We start from the raw sequence: 21,900 nt of genomic DNA on the forward strand, positions 1-21,900 counted from the left end.
TTCTTACCCTCCTCTTTTTTTAACCATTTGTGTGCCTGAGCTCAGTGCAATGCATATGTTCACCCTCAGGCAGTGAGACCGTTAAACGCCTAAAACCCCCATTAGCCCTCCTTGCTGTGTATAGACACAGTTTGCTGCCCTGTACAGAAAGCCCAGTAACTTCCTGTTATCTGTAAAATTCTCCTGCCCCTCCCCTCATGTATGATCTGCTACTCTGTGACACACATGTTGTTTCCTTTTCCAGTTTCGAGAGAGTCAAGAGGCAGACGGGAGACTCTTTTACACAGCTGCTCCCCCGGCAGAGCATCCACTCACAGGACAGGTTCTTAGCATGGCCACCCCAAACTACAGCGTCACTCCTCCACGTGAGTATCCGCACAGTCACCTCTGCGCTGCTCCAGGGGCCCAAATGATGAGAAGCATGGGATCATTTACAGCAGACTTTTTTGCTTACACAAATGGCTTAAGTAACTTGGCACAGGGACGTCCTGACACATTCCAATTCCCAAATGGTTACTTTTGCCAATTTAGATATGAAGTTAAGGGCTCGTTGTCAGTTTTATATTCTCTCGGGTTCTTGTTTCAGTATGAGAGGAACCCCCATAAATATCTGACTTTGGTCAGTGACGAATCCACGATGGCACGTGACTAGTAGGGATGCAATATCCAGCCGTGTGTTTATCCTCTTGGAAACATGGATAATTCTTTGTTTAACAATTCAAATTCCTCTATAATTTGGAATCATTTAGCTTTCTGGTGTGTGCGAAGGGTTAACACATCCTAGAAGAGTCCGACAGAAACTTTGTAGCATCGTCCACTTTCAATGTGTGTCTGAAGGCTCTGTGGTCAGGCACACCAAGAGCATGTTCCGTTGTACAGCGTTCTTAAATATGTTCGTACTTTGTAAATTCTTAATTCTTAGAGCCTCTTTTACCAAGGCATATTAAAAAAATAAAAAATGTCTTAACCCTTTGAGTGCAAGGCGGTGCACAAAACACTACGGTATATTGAATTTTCTGGGGTTCGCTGAGGCTGGAAGGTTTCGCTGAGCATTGTCCGGTTTACCAGGAGTTAATTTCAGGCTGTTTGCTCGCTATGTGTTACTAACTCGTGTCTGAAATAAACGCAGAATAGGGAGAACGACATGGAAGTAGAAACTTTGCATTTTTGGCCTTTATATTCTAAAAGTTTCCAAAATGTAACTGTGGATCTGTTTCAGTGCGAGACATCCTAAACCTGGTGTTATCTGCAGCAATTACTAGCCGCCTGTGTGTGCAACATGAGACAGACACAACAGCTGACACACAGCACTGACAGGGAGCGGTTTTTGGCACCAACGACTTATCTCTCCCATAGATTTCTAGTCCGTTATCTAGAATAGAGCAAATACCATTCCTGATGTTGGAGGAGTGAGAAAAACACATCCCTGGTGTGAAATATTCTGCTACAGTAACTATGACTTCGAAAACTATTGCACGTCTTCTGTCCTGCGAAGTGATGCTGGTCCCTAATACACCTATCATCAGTGACTAACGTGGATTCATAGAGAGCGCAAGCAGAGCAAGATCTGCTTCCAGAAAGAATTAAAAAGAGTTCATTGTCCTGGCTCAGACACGTTTGATGTTAACTATTCCGCAGGGTGTGCAGTACATCTCACCTGAAACAGTGAATGTAAATGTCAGTCGCAGTTTGAATGGCGCTGGAATGACGCCGTCTTAGAAAGAATATAGTGTGGTTACAGCAATGTTAATCACAGAAACATTTAAAATGATGCTGCAAGGTCTGTGATTAGGGTTTAGACATAGGGGTACCGGGTATCAGCCTTCAAGATACTGTCAGCTACAACTCCCATTACTCTCAGCCCACAGCATTTACCTCAAACCACCCTTTGCACTAGGTCCCTTTATTCCGAAATATATCCCCCTTCCTGATCATGGCAGTTTTTTTTTTTTAATTGCTCTTAGTCTTAGTTTACTTTACAGGCTTTTTAAGGGTCTGTAAATGTGCTTGTTGTAGTCTTTCTATATCCGGCTGTTGGAGGTTGTATTTCTCTAGCATTCCTGTTTTACACTGGTAATAGAGAATACTTTTTAAGCAAACACTTGCTTTCTTGGTTTTTATTAACTTTTTTTTCGCTTTTAAAACTTTAAACAATATATATTTTGCTTCCATGTTGCAATCCCACTTCTCTCTGTGTTGTTTGATCCACCAGTTACGATGCATAGTTTCCATCAATGCTTTTGCTAAAACTCTAGAAGTGTTCATTAATGGGTAAAAAATTATCATTTAAATACATAAAGGGAATCAACACAGTAAAGGAGGAGACTATATTTAAAAGAAGAAAAACTACCACAACAAGAGGACATAGTCTTAAATTAGAGGGACAAAGGTTTAAAAATAATATCAGGAAGTATTACTTTACTGAGAGGGGAGTGGATGCATGGAATAGCCTTCCAGCTGAAGTGGTAGAGGTTAACACAGTAAAGGAGTTTAAGCATGCGTGGGAGAGGTATAAGGCTACCCTAACTATAAGATAAGGCCAGGGACTGATGAAAGTATTTAGAAAATTCGGCACACTAGAAGGGTCGAATGGTTCTTATCTGCCGTCACATTCTATGTTTCTATGTTACATTATTCGTTGTTTATGTGTTGTTATGGGAAATGAGACTGTTAGACAAAGCAGGGATTTTGCAAAAACAGAGCCGCCCTAGGCAACTGGGGGCTAGAAGAGAAAACATATATATTACATATATATTAATTTTAAGTGGTAAAAATGATTGTGTACGTGATAAGGGACGTAGTTTCTAAGAAAACACCGTAGTAACAGAATAACTTTATGTAACGCACAGGAAATATATTCAGAGCACCTACAGAATAAAGTGATTGATGCAATATTATCTCACCGACCTTATGTTCAGCCTTCCCCTCTCTCCCAAATAGTCAGTCCTGGGGCTGCGGGTGCCCATATCCACAAGCTGTATTATGTTATAAGGCAGATCTGATCACACTCAATTAGCTTCCCATCTGTCCTGTAATGGCCTAACAGTCTATCTTCCTGCTAATGCAAACAGGAAATCCTTGCATCCTGTCTAAATCCGTGTGGATCCTGAACAGAAATTCACTTATGTTAAAAAAAAAACATGAACTCTCTCAAGTTAAGGTTTTTCTGGGTCTCTAAATGTTCCTCACCCAAGGGTTGGGCAGTCTCTTGTTTACGGAGCATCTGCTGAGCACGCGGGGGTGTTTGGATGAGATGAAACCTGAACTCAATATATATCCAGATGGACACAGTGAGGTCCATGTTATTGTAAAATGTTTTGTCTGATTACAGTAAATGGTTTTCAATAAATATTCATGTGTAATAAGCAATGTTTATTTACTATAACAAGAAAGGAAAAATAGTTATATCATTAGTTAAACCTAAAACCGACATCCTCGAACTTATAAGTATATGTTTACGTAACTCGTATATTGACTAAACATTTATTTTTTAAATATAAAAGATTAAATTAAGTGTATTTGCCTCTATCCTGGACCTGAGGGCCGCCATCTTGGATCCCTGTCAGTAATTTTACACCTGACAGTCAGCCAATTGTCTCTTTCCTATCCTGCAATGGAATGTGTGCCCTTGATGTGCCAGGACTGAACTGGATTGAAATTAAATCGCTACTTTTTGAATATACAATTAAAACAAAATGGAACACGGCATGGATTTTCTAGGTGCTTTACAGTGTTTTATTTTGTGTGGTAATTTACAGAGAAGTGACCCTTCCCCTTTAAGTCAATCCACTGAATCCGAACGCTGCCTGTTCCATCCCATGCTTTGGGCCCTAGAGATGCAGAAGTGTTTAGACTATTAGATTTTTTTTGTATGCTTTGTGACCTTTTCCACTTTCGCTGTGCCAAATTCTCTGTATGCTTGGATGAATTTCTTACTTATCGCCCAGAGCCAATAGGAATTCTTTCTAGCAGTTGAGAAACGGAATCTTAAAAACACTAAGTGGACAAAGATCAGAATTTGTTAAAGGAATACATATATATAGAAAGGCATCTTTAGACTTATACTTGGAGGGAAATTCCACTTCTTCTAAACTGTTTTTAGCTTTATTTATCAGCTTCTCTGCCAAATGAAGCACAAAGTCACTCTCTGTTTGACCTTGTGCTTCTGTCGTGGGCTTGTTTGTTTTGTCCATATTTAGTTATCCATACAGGGTGTTTTTTGTCCAAAGCAATATTTGACTTCTGGGAGTGGATCAATGCCCACATACTGTGTACTTTGTAATGAGCTTTATGGTCATGCTCTCTAGAAATGGGCAAGTTGGCTTGTGCGGGTATCTTACCAGCCATACCTGGCTTAATACAATGTGTGCACCTGGAGCCCCAGGACTGTGTGTTTAAAAAAGGAAAGTTGAGTGTGAAGTTGGTTTAGATAATGTTGCAGTAATTAACTTCATTTATGCAAATATATTACTGCGGCTAACATGCATCTGGGTATCATTTTTACAGACCTTTTGCTCCCTGGGTCTCCACTGATCTCATAAAGGTCTTCCTTTGCTGTGGCGTGCTGTGTTCTAACAAAAAAGTTACTTCCATCTAACCCAGTTTTGTGCCAGTCTTGTCACTGCAGCTCCGCTTTGCCCACTGGAGATCATGTCCCAGACAGTCCAATACATCTACAGGAAACCCTCCTGATTGTCTAGTGATAGCCAAGAGATGTAACCAAGGAGGTTTATAAAAGTCCTGCTTTCCTTTTACAAAATAAAACTGATGGAACTTGCTATTAACTCTGCATGTCTCCCGGCGGACATGATTTAATGGTTTGGAATATTCCTTTACGTAAAATCTTACACTATAACGTAGAGTTTCTGAGCGTGATTTATCAGTTAGACATCTCAGAGCTCTGACACCCAATTGACAGCATTTATTGGATAATCCCTTCCACTGTCTGTGAATAATCTCTCATTAATGAAAGAACCATAGAAGAATTCTAACACCGTGAAATAAAGACCGCTATGGGTTACTGCAATGTGTGAGCACTGATAACATCACCTGTTTTCTAGCTGAAATCGACCTCTTTGGTGAGGGTTTCTGAAAAAAAATGGGGTGATTCTATTATTGTAATATTTGCTATAGATTGTTTCGGTTAAGTCATTAAACACGTTCACAAACAAAGCCCATATCCTCTGATCAGGGATGTTTTACACAAGTACACCCTAGGCACTATAACCACTACTGGAGCCATCTACTGGCATACCTCCCAACATTGGGAGTCCTCCCCCCATGCTGCACACCTGGAAGGCGTCTGCTTTCTGTGTCAGTCTGCTGTTCTTGTCCTCGCCATTCACCCACAGTGGGAGAAAAGAGGCGATGTGATCTCTAGTCCCTGCGTCTTATCCTTCACACACAGCACAAGGTCTCACATAATGAGGGCCTAATGTTTCCATTGGCTGGCTGGGGTGATGCACTTCCCTTTGACGGCACATGCTCAGTTGTCGCTATGTGTAATTTTGCACGTTGAGGGCTACTGGGCAGTGGTCATGCATTCACTGGCTGTATTTGGCCCAAGGCCGGAGGTTTTGCACCCCTACATTACAGGCATAGCTATGATCCCTCCCACTGCAGCAGATTTGTTTAATAAAAGCTTGTGGATAATGCTTAGTACACGGTCGTATTGTGCATAAATGATGCGTGGATTCTGGCTGTGCCAATGATGACCGAAGATATCCCAAACATGTTCTGGTGCTTCAGTATGGCCATAAAAAGTATATTGCACAGCTATCTTAACGATATTAAAAAATATGTATCTCACAGTAAATTAATGTATTGCAATTTCTTAAAAGTTAATATAAACTGAAAAAAAAATGCCACTGAGATGCAGACTTTATCTGTTTTTGATTCATATATGGTTTATCCAATATAATACATATTACAATCTCTTTCCCTAGAATAGCGGCTGCAGAAAACTTTATCTATTTTTTTTTACCCATTTCATACCGATCTCAATATGCGAGAACTGAAGAATAAAGTAATCAGCTGTACGTGTCACACAACGACCCCCAATGTAGGAGATTGTGGTGACTTTATTTAGTGCCAAATAGGAGTCTGAGATGCAGCACGTAGTATTATGCGCCCCCGGTGCGAGGAGATTGCATATTACCAACTGAGCCCCCACGTCTGCCAGTCTAATCATGTTTGGTCATGTGGGGCATCGTGTGGCAGCTGTTGCATTTGGTCCTGTTAGGTTATCTAATTCATAATTAACTCTATTTACTGCATGCTGTACCCTGGGGGGGGGGGGGGTGTCACGTGACCACTGTCCAAGAAATTTGTAGGAAGACTTTGTGTGCTTTAACCCACGGAGGTTTAAATAATAAATGAAGATAATTTCTATATGAAAGACATTTTGTTTACATGTATAATATGTGTCATTGTAAGGATCTTACGTTGTACAGAAAGGGGGGGCCCTTGTGAAAGTAATGGCCACCAATCCATTGGAGGGTTCGGGGGGGGGAGGGGTCATAGGGAAATTTTCACCATGTATCTTTCACTATATATATATATATATATATATATATATATATATATATATATATTTATTATTATTATCGCCATTTATATAGTGCCATTATATTATCGCCATTTATATAGTGCCAACAGATTCCATAGCGCTTTACAATATTATTAGAGGGGGGATTTAACTATATATAGGACAATTACAAGAAAACTTACAGAAACGATAGGTTGATGAGTGTATATATATTTGTGTGTGTTTGTATAAATACATTGCTTTTTTTCTTTACAACAAGCAGTCTTTCTGCCTGACTTGTATTAGACAGAAGCTTCAGACAGAACATGCTGTAGGCAGAACGAGTGCTTGATTACTAAAAGCCATAGAACGTGGTAAAATAGCGAGCACTGGGTCAGATAGCTGGCAATCTTATTGATAAAAATGGCAAATGGCAATCAGCAAGGGGGAGTGGGGAAGGTAGGCAAGTGGATTCTTTAAAAAAAAAAGCAATGCAAATATTTTTTTTGAAATTAAATAAAATTATATAACATCAAGATTATACTTAGTCAGATATTAAAATCAGTTAATGTCAGTGTTCCTTAAATTTTGTTATACAACATTTAAAGCAGTTTAAATACATATTTCATATTCCACCCAGGACAGCAATGGCTGTTAAAACTCTAATCATTTGTCCTGTTACATGTCTGTTTTGACACATTATAAACTGAATTAGATTGCATACAATTTTTTTCCACAATTCATCCACTAAATATAGAACATTTCGAGAAAAACATGTATTTTCCGTTCTTTTTGTTTGTCGAATGATTAGATCTGGGGTCGGCAACCCACAGCTTTTCAGTTGTTGATGAATTACCCCTAGCAGAGGAATGAGAGGCTGTGGAGACACAGGTGCCCTGTTGATGACGTCAGGTCATGCTAATTTGTTGACATTTGGAGAACTGTAGGCTGCTTACTAATGATGATAAAATGTGTCTACTAGATCATTAGGCAAGCGGATCTTGGGAGTTGTAGTTAGCAGCAGCTTACATCAACAATTTCCCTACACTTACATGTTGCCATACTTTATTGAATTGTAGCATAGAATTAAATATGTTATAGTTTATTGATCAGTAAGATTTTCCTAGATTCACCCAGATATCTGGTACTATAGCAGCAGGGCATTATCCACCATTCATACACAGATTGTATTGTGTATGGGGCCCAAAAGAGCAAATTACGTTAATCCTGCTAAGTATTGCCCTTTTAAACTTCCGAATAATAAATGTGGACTCGTTGACTTAATTAGCAGACAGCATGGTTGAGCTGAAATTTATTTAATGGTTTAACAGGTTGGTGTTGTGTAAAAGGAGCAATTTTTGTAGTGTTTCTTCGTGTCGGTGCAAAAGAATGTGATTCATAAGTCATTCATGCCCGTGTAATCAAAGCCTGCTTGAAATTTGCCGGGATATTCTGCTTTGAATTCTTTGTGCTAAGTGTATAAAACCTCCCAGGGGTCTTTTTTCCATTAGTTCATAAAATTAATAGTCTAAATTCAATTAAAGCTGGCGAAGGCCTGGAGGGCAGTGTGCCCAGAGCTTTGAGAAAAAAGAGCAATGAACAGACAAACAATGTCATTTCTTAACGGCGCTCTCCATAAAGAGAATGTCCCCTGTCATTACCAATGCCTATTATTTTAACCTCCTACATTTTAACTCTAATTTGGGTGGGAAACACATGGGGGTGAGATAGGATCATGTCACCATTCCAAATAATCAAGCGATTGTGAGATGAATGCGCTGTATGTCAATGAACTGTGAACTGTGGAAATCTTAAATTCTGATATAAAACAAAATTGACGTTCTATCTATCTATATAGATTATTGAAACACCCACTCTCCGGCTCGGACTCACTGCTGCATTGGCCCTGTGTGGTAATAATGTTTCAGCTAGTTAGAACAATTATCACAGCGCCTACAATGCATCTACTTTAGTTTCTGAGAAAGATGGTTCTCCTGCTCTTCCCTGCCAATCGGTTGTCAGTGTATCCCTGAAAGGTACTGTTTAACATGGCATGCATATCTGGTGGTCCTATTTCTTGTGTTCTTAAAATGTACAGGCTGTTAAAGATAAAATAGACCTCAACCTTTCTTGACTACCAAGTGACAGTGGAGAACAGAAGAACCCCATGTCAGATGGTTCAACTTTCTATCACAGCAACTACAATGCAAGCACTGCAGGTGCTATGGTAGTTTATGGCGCTTTGTAGGATCCATATTTGAAAGGAGTGCCTGATGTCACTTCATTTTGAAGCTCACGTGGTAGTAGTGAAGCCAGCATGTTGTAACAGGGAGGGGAGAGAGATGTGACCGACCTGCTTGGAGAAGCTTCCAACACAGGCCCAGAACATAGGTGCAAATAGGGGGTGGCTGTTACATGGTTCCAACACCCACCGGCTCTGCATAAATCTGTCGCTACAGATGCAGTAAGTGCTAAATATATAATATACAATATATCACTCTGATATTTATTGCACAGGGAGGTGTCCATGCTTCCTCAGAGCAGGATTAACTACAAAGTAACACTAGGTGGCTCCTTAGGGACAAGGGGTAAGACACGGGCCACAGAACCTTTAATTGGCATGACCCATTAACCAATGTCTATCAAAGAATGAAGGAGGGGAGCAAACCGCCTAAGATCCCATGTGATTGTAATCCTTTTCTTTGCTTAATGTGAACCTACCATAAAGCAAGCAGCTACATACTGGTATGAAGGACACAAGGCCCTGTTCTTGCAAGCTTTGCAATCTACCTCCATGGGTTTCATGGTCAGTCCGTACTCTTGGACAAACTTCTGCAATTTCCCATCAGTCTCTGCCAGCACGCAATGGGTTACAGATTGAGGAAATAGCTTTCTTCCTCACAAAACCGTCTTTCCCCCCTAATGACATGGCCTCCTGCCATGACTTCATGCTGCAGCCGAGGTATTAAGAATTCAGCAACATGTCTGTTATCTAGGATGCTGGAGTTTATTTCGTCCCAGCTCAGATAAATCCCGAGGAGGAGCTAAGCTGTTTATCAGTAGTCTGCAGGAGCAACAGGGAGGGAAAGAGTTATAAGGCTGGGCTTTGAAGTGTGCCCTGAGACTCTGCGAAGTTTGGTACCAGTTGGAGATAAGAAACCTGCCCTAGCGTGCTAACAAATTACCAGCACTGCACAGCATGCCATCACGCCTGCTAAAATTAGTCACTTAATGAATTTTAAAACTTGTTCAGAAATTAATTTCTTACTTAAACACTGATTAATGTTTCCAGAGATATATTTGATTTTATTATGTATTCCTTTGCTAATGCCTAGTATACTGGTAAGTTTTCATTAACTGACTAAAAGAGACTCACAAATCACTCTAACAATGTCTGTTGTTATGGTTATGGTGTAAGGAGGTCCCCTGTCTCCCTGCACACAGTGTATTATAACTGCAGCTATAAGGTTATGGTGTAAGGAGCTCCCCAGTCTCCTCGTACACTGTGTATTATAACTGCAGCTATAAGGTTATGGTGTAAGGAGGTCCCCTGTCTCCATACACAGTGTATTATAACTGCAGCTATAAGGTTATGGTGTAAGGAGGTCCCCTGTCTCCCTGCACACAGTGTATTATAACTGCAGCTATAAGGTTATGGTGTAAGGAGGTCCCCTGTCTCCCTGCACACAGTGTATTATAACTGCAGCTATAAGGTTATGGTGTAAGGAGGTCCCCTGTCTCCCCGCACACAGTGTATTATAACTGCAGCTATAAGGTTATGGTGTAAGGAGGTCCCCTGTCTCCCCACACACAGTGTGTTATAACTGCAGCTATAAGGTTATGGTGTAAGGAGGTCCCCTGTCTCCCCGCACACTGTGTATTATAACTGCAGCTATAAGGTTATAGTGTAAGGAGGTCCCCAGTCTCCCCGCACACAGTGTGTTATAACTGCAGCTATAAGGTTATGGTGTAAGGAGGTCCCCTGTCTCCCCGCACACAGTGTATTATAACTGCAGCTATAAGGTTATGGTGTAAGGAGGTCTCCAGTCTCCCCACACACAGTGTATTATAACTGCAGTTATAAGGTTATGGTGTAAGGAGGTCCCCAGTCTCCCCGCACACAGTGTATTATAACTGCAGCTGTAAGGTTATGGTGTAAGGAGGTCCCCAGTCTCCCCGCACACAGTGTATTATAACTGCAGCTATAAGGTTATGGTGTAAGGAGGTCCCCTGTCTCCCCGCACACCGTGTATTATAACTGCAGTTATAAGGTTATGGTGTAAGGAGCTCCCCAGTCTCCTCGTACACTGTGTATTATAACTGCAGCTATAAGGTTATGGTGTAAGGAAGCCCCCTGTCTCCATACACAGTGTATTATAACTGCAGCTATAAGGTTATGGTGTAGGGAGGTCCCCTGTCTCCCCACACACAGTGTATTATAACTGCAGCTGTAAGGTTATGGTGTAAGGAGCTCCCCAGTCTCCTCGTACACTGTGTATTATAACTGCAGCTATAAGGTTATGGTGTAAGGAAGCCCCCTGTCTCCATACACAGTGTATTATAACTGCAGCTATAAGGTTATGGTGTAGGGAGGTCCCCTGTCTCCCCACACACAGTGTATTATAACTGCAGCTGTAAGGTTATGGTGTAAGGAGGTCCCCTGTCTCCATACACAGTGTATTATAACTGCAGCTATAAGGTTATGGTGTAAGGAGGTTCCCTGTCTCCCAGCACACAGTGTATTATAATTGCAGCTATAAGGTTATGGTGTAAGGAGGTCCCCTTTCTCCCCGCACAGAGTGTAGTATATCTGGAGCTATCAGGAATTTAAGAGGAGTTATTTTGTTAGGGCCTTGGTGCCAGAAGCATTAGGTAGTAGCATCCCACCAAACATTAAACGATAAATGGTTGCCTGGGGGTTAATACAGATTCAGGGAACATCTACTGTTAAATCAACACCCACCAGTCCAGGAAAAAGTAGGGGGCATTGAGCTGGGTTGATACCTTGAAAGCCACACTTAATATTTACTTGTAGTCTTGGTTCTTGCTCTATGGAGGTCAGGAGCATGGGACGTGTGTACCCTGTTTCCTGCTTATTCAGATGAATCATGTGGTATCTCACAGGACATTCAGCTGATTCTGTGCTCCAGTTTCTAACAGAAATTACGATCTTCCTTGTAAATGCAAATCAAAACAAAGCTCGATTTGAGGCATCACACTGTGAAACCCTCAGTACACCTCGAACTGCAAGTCCAACTTCCTTGTGCGGGCTATCGGTGGATTACTGACTGTGATCATCATGTATGAGAAACTTGCCAGGAATCTATGCACAGGATATGTCCCACAAACAGAGTTCATATGATATTGTTTCTTAATGGCAAAGGTTTTTTTCAATACAGTTAGAAGAAGGTTAAATCTGATGATAAAATGTATATTTAGGAAAACACAGCCGTTTATCCTGAGAAAGTGTCATTGTGATGCATGTGAGTCTAGATGAAGTGCTAAGTAAATGGTCCCTGTTTCGCAGTGTGGTTCCCCTCTCCTTTATCTCCAAGTTATATATTTAGAAATGAAGAAATAAAGGTTCTGCTATATTATTTATCTTGAAGGGCAATGCTGTTTCACTTGGTGTTCCCCATGTGGGGTCTGGCCAGAATGTATATTTGAATGTATATGTGCTTCCCCGTCGTGAAAGGTTGCAGTGAGAAATGGAATTTATAGACAGTCAACTCATTTGTTATATATATATTTATATTTAGACAAAATAAACAATTTAAATTGGATATGATTTTGCTAAAATTCACCATTTGGTAAATAAACTCCTTGGATTTAATACCATTTTTTTCTGAAAACAGCTATTTGGGCACTTTCTGAATTTTCTCCCTGTAACCATATGGTAAACAAACATCTAACGCTGACATGCAGGGCTCTCTGGCCCTGAGTTACCCTACTGCAGACCCACTCTTTGTAAATACTAAATTAGCTCCAACAGAGAATAAACATAGCACAGATTGTTATGTTAAAGGAACACTATAGTGTCAGGAATACATATGGAAAACACCATTTAGATTACAGGCCTCTCTTGCCTCCCGTGAGAAGGTCATTTATTCACCTTTTTATCCCACACCTCACTGGATTTGCCTTGCATGACTCCGGGCCACTCTGCTTTTCGGCTGAAATCATTCGTTTTGGCTATGCTGGTTCCTCATTCTTAGTGAATAAATACATCACTATGGGGAACATTCAGCAGTGACCCAGGAAGGACCTCTAGTGGCCGTCAAGTGGCTGCCCTGGAGGCTGCCCCTTTAAAGATTGGCTGCAAGGTGACTCGGCTATTATTTCCTTTAAATAACGCAGTGCCTTATCAAATAAAAAGGAATCCTGTCTAGATATTGATATGTGAGACGATTCCCAGTGTTAGCTGAGCTTGACAGCGTGTAGGAATTTATACGGAGCAGAAGGAAACAGAAAATCAAAACGTATTGGAGCCTAGGGAATGGGATCTGCAGAAACAGGAAACAATGGTTTCAAAGCACTTCAGAGGCTGAAAAGGAGAAGAAAACGGGTGAGTTAGAGACATGTTAGGCACCTCCTGATGACAAAGATAAACTCCCCAGCCAGGACCTGCCATCATTTCCTCCCATGCAACCAAATGTATGAACCCATGGCTGTATGAGTGGCTAGCGTGTTACTGGACACTTTATCAGTGGAAAGGAAACATAGAAGATTTCCTGCTAAAGCTTTGCAATGTCTTTCGATCCTCTGAGATAGGGCTGTGAAGCTGAACTCCTCCAGCTGTTTTCAGTTGTAGAGAACTGTCTGATTGACGTCTCCGTAACTGTGCAGTAAGGAGAAAGCAGCATATCTCCCTGTTACATTGACCCTGCAACAAACAGAGCGTGGTCCTCGGGCCCCTACCCAGGAATCAGCTCCTTTCGCTTTTCTCCATACATTTGATGTCAATATCAGACGTCAATGCATCAGATGTTCTCACTGTGAAACACTCCTTTAGGGCGTATCCTCTAAACTGGGTGTAAAAGCTGCAAATTGCATTCCAGAAAAGCTGAGATAGACCAGTAGCTGATGCTGTTTTTTTCCAGTTCAGCAACATTGGAGTAAAGCTTGAAAATAAAAAAAATCAACAATGGCTGATTTAGAAAATAAACCCTAGATTGTAAGCTGTTGCGACTCAAATTGTGATATATGTATATGGTGGGTTTATGATTGCATTTTGTGATACTCAATATATTCTAAAGAAACACAACCTATCAATATATTTAGCTTTGCACAAAGCACTTTAACTATAAAATAATATTGTGGTTCTGCTACACCGTAGGACACTTCGTTTGCTTTTTGAGACAGCTCAGTATTCTCCTAAACAGAGAACAGGTCTGTACTCATTCACCAGTGATGGAATTAACATAGAGAGGGCCTTGGTGCAAGAACTGTGTTTAGCCCCCTGTGTGGTTTTTTATAATGTGTTTATTTATAATGTTGGTGTTTTAATACAGAGCTGTGTATGCATGTAGTGTTTGAATGCAAGGCTGTCTTTTTGCATAGTGTTATCGTTTGAATGCTGAAATACACATACACACTGATACACACACACACACACACACTGATACACATACACGTACTGACACACATGCAAATACAAACACACAGATCCAAACACTGACACGCATGAATATACACAGACACACAGATACACACACTGACACACTTGCGGATACACAGACACACAAATACATAATGGCACACATAATGATACAGAAACACATGCTTGTTGGGTGGCCCTAAGTATATATCGAATGACCTTTCTCTTAGGGCCACCTGACAAGCATGTGTTGAGGTAGTTCCGCTGCTGTCTTGAACACAATAAAAGAAACCTGCTACTCTCTCATACAAGGCAATGACTCCAGGTACTCTCTCATACAAGGCAATGACTCCAGGTACTCTCTCATACAAGGCAATGACTCCAGGTACTCTCTCATACAAGGCAATGACTCCAGGTACTCTCTCATACAGGGCAATAGCTCCAGGTACTCTCTCATATTGGGAAAGGTTGTGATACTCTCCTATAACATTGACACTGCTCAGGTACACTCCAGGAAAAGTGTCTTACAGTTAGAATGTAGCCGGACTTACACTCTAACTGTCAATCACTTTGTTAAAATAATATTAAATAATTTGCCAATAAGATGACAGCATGTTTTAGATTTCTAAAGTTTTATGTGTTTTTATAACTGGTTATCCTAACTCTCCTCTCTTCTAATCTTTACCCAGCTGCTGAAATCTCCAGCAACGGAACAGATGCTGCTATCATCGGAGGTAAGGAAGAAAGCTTTAATGTAGGCAGCCAGTACGATCAGGATGGAGGTGTTTTTTTAGGATCTAATATTAGATGCAAGCTTAGCTTATAGTAAGAACATTTTAGAACCAATGGGGAAATATGTAAGGGGGCGCAAAGCCTGCGGTCTCCATGTCTCTCCAAGCTCCAATCTGAGATTTAGGAATGAATTTGCTGCTTCCCTGATGTGTTCAGCATTTGATCTCTTCACAAAACGTTCTGTTTCTTCGAAAAAAGCAATGGTATATCTCAGGCAGAGCCTGTTTTATCCGATCATCTCAGAACGGACAATGCGGGTTAGATTTAAAGAGGCCAACAACAAAAAATACATCATTGGATTTTATTATTCTGTTTTCACATTCGAAACAACACAGGAACTCCTGCATGCAACGCATGATGGTTTATCTTTTTTGCAGTAACTCCTTAGAGAAAAATAATACCCCAAACTTACTCTTATAGCCTAATAGCCTAGAGAGTGAAGGAATAGCATTATTTATTAATCTGCCATACTATTAGACAGAGAGACAGACAGAGAGACAGACAGACAGACATACAGGCAGACAGACAGACAGACAGACAGGCAGACAGACAGACAGACAACCAACATGATGTGGATGGGTAAAAATAATATTAATAGATGAAAGACAGATAGATAAAAATATATAGATAGATAGAATATATAGATAGATAAATTAGTTATATAGATAGCCAGACCGATAGATAGATATATAGATTAGATAGATAGATAGATAGATAGATAGATAGAATAGATAGATATATACATTAGTTATATAGATAGACAGATAGATAGATAGATAAATTAGTTATATAGATAGACAGACCGGATAGATAGATAGATAGAGATAGATAGATATATTATATAGATAGATAAATTAGTTATATAGATAGACAGACCGATAGATAGATATATAGATAGATAGAATAGATAGATAGATAGATAGATAGATAGATAGATAGATAGATAGATTATATATAATACTGCTAACACACTGAATACATTTACAATTATTATTATTATTACCATCACAGACCCAAAATGTAGGTGGCTACATTTTGCATTACGTGTAGTAAACATACAAGTTATTAATTTTAAACTAATTTAGGCAAATGAGCACAAAAGGTGATGAGTGTGATCTTTTTTTAGACAGAGAGGCCAGCGTGTGTTATAGAGAATATTTCAATGTGAAATAAGAAAAACATAATTTGATCTCTCTCAATGGTAGGTAAGGGTGAGAAGACACACGGGGGAGGGAAGATTATTATATAACAAAACATAGGAGGGGGAAAGAACAAGACAAGAAAATATTCAGGTGTCAGAGGAACGAGCGTATCACTGAGAGGGCGAAAGGTTACAAGGAAGCAATCCTCACAAAGTGCGAAGCGGCTCTGCCATCATTATGCATTAATCATTAATTGTATTCATTTGTTGGAAGATTAACAGAGGCGCTTCAAATGTTAATAAAAAACAAAGAATTGAGATATAGTGCAGTGTAAAATGTTATATTTGTTTTATTTTAATCTGTCATAATATGATTAATCTTTTATTGAGCTCTGGCATGGCGAAAGCTGTTTTTACATAATTTGTGTAAAACAATGACTTAATCAAACCATGCAAAATGTATCTTTAGTTTCCACGTGAGATTGTTTTTATTTTGTAAGCCCTCCATGTTATTTGCTAATAACGGCAGGGGGGGCTTGTAATTTGAGTGCCCAATCAGAGTCACTGATTTGTACGTTTGACCTAATTAGTTCCTCATATTATTCTATAGAGCGGATGAAGGAATTGGCAATGAAGACTGCCCAAAGTAATGTCTGGCTAGTTAGCAATATTTTAATAATCTGCTAGCAAAAAGGTACATTGAAAAAAAAAAACTACAGAAGAATTCACATTTTAGCAAAAAAACGTTTTAAAGCATTTTTTTCCCCCATTCTTGCAGGTGTGATTGCTGCCGTAGCCGTGGTCTTGCTCTGCCTCTTGGTAGTGATTCTCCGATACTTATACAGACATAAGGGGACCTACCACACAAACGAGGCCAAGGGAACAGAATTTGCTGAAAATGCAGATGCTGCTTTGAAAAATGACCCCAGCCTACAGGATGCTGTGGATGAATCCAAAAAAGAATATTTTATCTGAGTCTGAACCTTCAGCACACAGAAGGATTGGTTTCTCAAAGCTCTGCTTCTTCCGTTGTACTTTAAAGGATTTAATGTGCAAAACACTACTGCAGTATTCATAAAAACTCCCGAATCCTAAAGAACAAAGCATCTTCTATCTACGGAAGGTCCTAACACCAAAGTGCCCGACTGTGACCTCGCTCTGTGTCATACCGGGAGAACCTACCTACCTGCAGTGTCACGTGTCTCATGGATCATTTTTATGCCACAGCCTCAGAGAATTGAATGGATCTTTTCTACTTAGAACCATTAACTAACGGCGGTGGAATGGCACTACTCAAAATTGCCACATTCTCAGTTGTTAATGGAAACATCATTTTAACGGAAGCTTAAACCATCTTCATTATTTGTTTGATTGCACCTTGAGCCTTTAAGTTCTGCTGGGGAGTGTGCATCTTTCCTTAAAGCACTGAAAGGTTTAAAGCCTACATTGATGCAAAGAGCAAATAGCGTTCCCTACAGCCTGACATTCGCTGCATAATCACACTGCCAAGGTTTCTCCATGCCGAGTTTCCCGGTATACTGTGTGTAATTGGCATGTGAGACCTTGTGTCACAGAATGTCCGTGATACCACAATGTTTTATTATAAACGCTTATTATCCTAAAGTTTATTTAAAACACATCTTATCATTTCACTTGCAGATTGTAAATACAATAACTGGTAAAATATGGTAGAACCAAGCAGCGGCTGTTTGGATGCTGGTAAATGTGAGAATATCTACATGGACATAAATATTGGCTATTCACTATACAGGGATGTCATAAATATGCCCACAGATAGAAAATCCATGCTACGGCAACAACGGGCACTCTCAGCCAGCGGAGGTGCCAAACTCGAAAGGTTGCTTCTATCCCAAATGCTACCATTGTTTAAATCCAATGTATTGAAGGGAACAGCCAACACAGGAATGATAAATACACATTATTAAAAAGATATAAAATGCTTTGACAAATCATATTTTTTATAGTTGTTATACTTTAATAGTTTGTTCTCATTTGCATGATCATATGCTAATTAAGTATGTATCATTGGAGCAATTTATTCACATGTTGGGCTGCACAGAAATGTCACAAAGAGAAGGAGGTGACACGTTAGAAATATCTCATGTTACATACTGGAAAACATATGTGTTAATAATATGTACACACGTGTTCCATAATGTATGTGATGCAGGCTCCTTCACTGGTATGGCTGATACAAGTTTATTGATACAATATTTCTTACAAATGAAAAATACACAGATCTGATGATGACTCAAGAATTTGCTCTCATCTAAAATGACTAGACAGGAATCTATTTACTATGCACTGAACTGCAATGAAATGAAATGGAAATTGCAAAATTCTGTACAACTGTCTTTTTAATGAATAAGCCCCCATAGGAATATTGCCGACAATTCTGTTACATTCAAGGTCATTAGCACTTAATGTAGCCAATCAGGAGTAGGTTTCTGTCTCAGCCAATAGAAACTAAGAGTGTAAAGTAACCTTGGCACAACATCTCCATTAAAACAATCTTAACGAGGAATATTGGGTAAATAATCATTAAACCATGAATAATGTACAGTAAGCAAGACATAATTATATTAATCTATGGAGAAATTAACTGGAGACTTATCTCAGCTTGATGAATATGACTTTGTGGTTTTATTTTGTGAAGCAATAGGATTTTTTTTACAGATTTGATACATTTTTGATAAGTGGTTTTCCATCCAAAACATATTTTAAAAGTAATTATGTAGCGCTGTTTGATAGATTTAGGATTAAAGTCTTTGACCTCCGAGTGTCAGTATAAAAGGATATTCGGTGAAAGAGGTCTAGTTCTCCATATTCCCAGTATAGCAGTAATGTGAGCAGTGTGTTTTATCAGACTAATTAAGCCATCTATCCACTTACACTACATGACATGTTTAAAGGATCTGATTTCATTTATACACAGTTTTAACCAAAGTGCCAGCAATGTATATATACAATGTGTTTTTTTTTACCTTATATATTTGTACCGTCAGCCTAGAGGTATGGGTATGACAAGTATGGTGGGTATATGTGCATTCATATATTCCCATAAAGCGAGCATGAAATTAGCATCCTGGAGGTGAATGCGTGCTCGTACAGCCCCCAACATTCAGTGATCATAACATTTAACCTATGTCTTTGCTAGAGACTTCCATAGCTCAGAGTGCAGATAGCATGTTAGCATCCTTGTCATCCACACATTTTTATTGACAAGTCAAACTTTATAAACTTGAATACAGCTTCAACCTTTTTCTTTAACATAATTGCTACTAATCGAGGTGTAATGTTTGATATCAGAGGTGATTGCGATTTTCAAGCGATATGATCCTCTGTAATTTCTCATTACAGAAGTCTTTAATTCACACATTATCAGCCCAGAATAATTCATTTAGCGCTGGAACACTGGCCCGTGACACCTTTATTTTTGCTGGGATTCAAACTTGGGTTGTTTCTGGCCAAGATTTATGTGAAATGTCTCTAACAAGATTTAGAGTTACAAGGATTGACCTAACATGATGTCATGGAACAGGCAGCTCTCCAGCTGCCGTTTAGCTCGATGACTTACTGGCTACGCTAAGAATTATGGGTGGTAGATTTTCGTTAAAACATTTCAGCAATAGCCGCAGCTGGAGAGACACATCCATTGGTTCTGAGTGACGTTTACTGACATTACACAATCTGTGTAGGACTGGCCCTGGTTTTAGCATAAATACATAATAAGAAAGATATATCGTATCAGTATATTCGAACACCATTTATCCCTCTGCTCGACTCTACAGCAATAAACGTAATGATTACTATTACTAAATGATGGACTGCTATATATGGCAGATAGAACTCTGTTAGAAATACTATCTAAAGATACTGGTCCACGGGCAAGCTCAGAATTATTCAGGAATCCGTCAGCGAGTTACAAATAGTAGTTAAACTAAACGAATTCTCCAACGTATGTATGGCCTCTAATAAAACTAGTCTGTCCTTAACATCTGCAGTTTTCCAGGGAACAGTTCAGCTTAGTGAATAACGCTGATTGTGACTTTATGATGAAATTTGGATACAGTCTAGAACCCGTGCTGACAGTTGGAGAAAGCTGCTTAAACAACATCTGACTCCTTTTAGAGTTATCTGTTTAATTGCTGTCGTCCAGAGGTTTAACCCTTTAGATCAGGGGTAGGCAATCTTCGGCACTCCAGATGTTGTGGACTACATCCCCCAGAATGCTCTGACACCCATAATGCTGGCAAAGCATCATGGGAGGTGTAGTCCAAAACATCTGCAGTGCCGAAGGTTGCCTATGCCTGCTTTAGATGATAAAAATGCGAGTAACATATTCTCCATTTGAGAAGAGATTCCACCGCAAAGCTTTGTCAGTGCAAAATGCAGCCACAATCCCATTACTACACTATATGGAGGCTCGATCGTGTCTTCATGTGCCAGTGTGCGCATACTCCTTTGGCATACAGAGTGTTAACACACCCGCAGCTTAGCCGTCATCACTTTAACTAGGATTGCTGGATTTTAATAGGGATTCAATGACTTAATGTTGTTTTATATTTTATAACTCAGAGACCTTTGAATCAATAAAGCAGTATTACTGCATTTGCAGAATTAAAATGTCTGTGCTGTTTCTTTTATTTAGTTTCAGTTTATTTACGGATTGGGGTCAATAATTTCAACATTTCAGAGCAAATGTATCATGTTAAGAAAAAAGACTGGAAGCTTGCCCGGGAAGCTTTCAAAACATGTTGTAATTGGTTTGTTCTGGTTTTTCAGACCAACGCCACAATTTAATTTTGTTGGATACACTTTTTCAGAGGATTTCATATTTTTGAATAAGCTTTTCAAATGATTTTTTTTTTATATAAAAAAATAATAAATAGCAAACATATATCATACAAAAACATATATCATACAAAAAAAAATAATATATCAGAAAATATCAAAAGATCACAAAATTAAAATATCGTTCGTAATATTAAATTGTTTTAAAAATGTATCCTAAAATACTTACTCATTTGAACAGATTAGCCAAACATATATATATATATTTTTTTTAAAACCTTGTATAAGGGGAATTAACCCTAAACGTACCAGGAGATCTTCTATTTAAAAAGGGGAAACAGCAAATAAAAAGAAAAAATGAAATAAACTTATTTTAAATTCATGTATTGAATACAAGCTGGAGCAATTGGATATAACAGTGTATAATAATTCCAGCAACAATGTGTTTATGCGTTCAGCTGGACTGGGATACTGTCTGTTATACTGAATCTGTGTAATAGCGAACAAACACCTAAATATGATCTATTGATTAGCTGTGTTAACTCCTGCTCAGACACTAAATAGCTTGTAAGAATCTGTAATGATAGAGGTAAGTAACCCCTAGTGATTAAGCTTCAAAATCAATCCATTGTTTTCAGTAAAAAACTTTAAAATTTATTTTCACAACATCATCAATGGTAAAAATATCAAAAACGTAGTACATAGTATATCTGGAAAGTATACATAAAAAAAGTCTATGGGTATAGTTACAGAGTCCTTTTGGGATAGGCAAATTCCAAATGGAGTGGTTCCTCGCTGAGCCTCTGGACGGTCAAGAGGTAACGGTGGGAAAAAAAAACGGGAAGATAGGTTTAAAAATCTTCTCGTGCGTCTCACTCTATGTTGGTCTGCTTTCTCCTGGATCTCTGTACAGTTGCGGCTGGTGCCGAAAATGCCTTACGCGTTTCGTGACTGATGTCACTTCATCAGAGGCTTGTAGTCTTAAGAGAGCAGTCAATGTTCTTATATACCATCCATTTATTGGAATAT

The 21,900-nt window shown here is 39.3% G+C and overlaps 1 protein-coding gene across 1 annotated transcript; it reads left to right on the forward strand.

Moving 5' to 3' along the window:
- Window positions 1–216: 216 nt before the first annotated feature.
- Window positions 217–20,703, forward strand: GYPC (glycophorin C (Gerbich blood group)). Its single transcript, XM_063429234.1, has 3 exons — window positions 217–365; window positions 14,813–14,857; window positions 16,835–20,703. Exons 1-3 carry the CDS (start codon window positions 332–334, stop codon window positions 17,029–17,031), a joined length of 276 nt encoding a protein of 91 aa, XP_063285304.1. The 5' UTR covers window positions 217–331; the 3' UTR covers window positions 17,032–20,703.
- Window positions 20,704–21,900: the final 1,197 nt, after the last annotated feature.

The sequence above is a fragment of the Pelobates fuscus genome, chromosome 8, assembly GCF_036172605.1.
Source record: "Pelobates fuscus isolate aPelFus1 chromosome 8, aPelFus1.pri, whole genome shotgun sequence".
Classification (NCBI taxonomy): Eukaryota; Metazoa; Chordata; class Amphibia; order Anura; family Pelobatidae; genus Pelobates; species Pelobates fuscus.

Excerpts from the sequence above, each read along its gene's own strand:
- GYPC (XM_063429234.1), top strand. The coding sequence starts at position 332 with ATGGCCACCCCAAACTACAGCGTCACTCCTCCAC. Across the intron at positions 366-14,812 it reads CTACAGCGTCACTCCTCCAC|CTGCTGAAATCTCCAGCAAC; the intron begins GTGAGTATCCGC and ends ATCTTTACCCAG. Across the intron at positions 14,858-16,834 it reads AGATGCTGCTATCATCGGAG|GTGTGATTGCTGCCGTAGCC; the intron begins GTAAGGAAGAAA and ends CCATTCTTGCAG.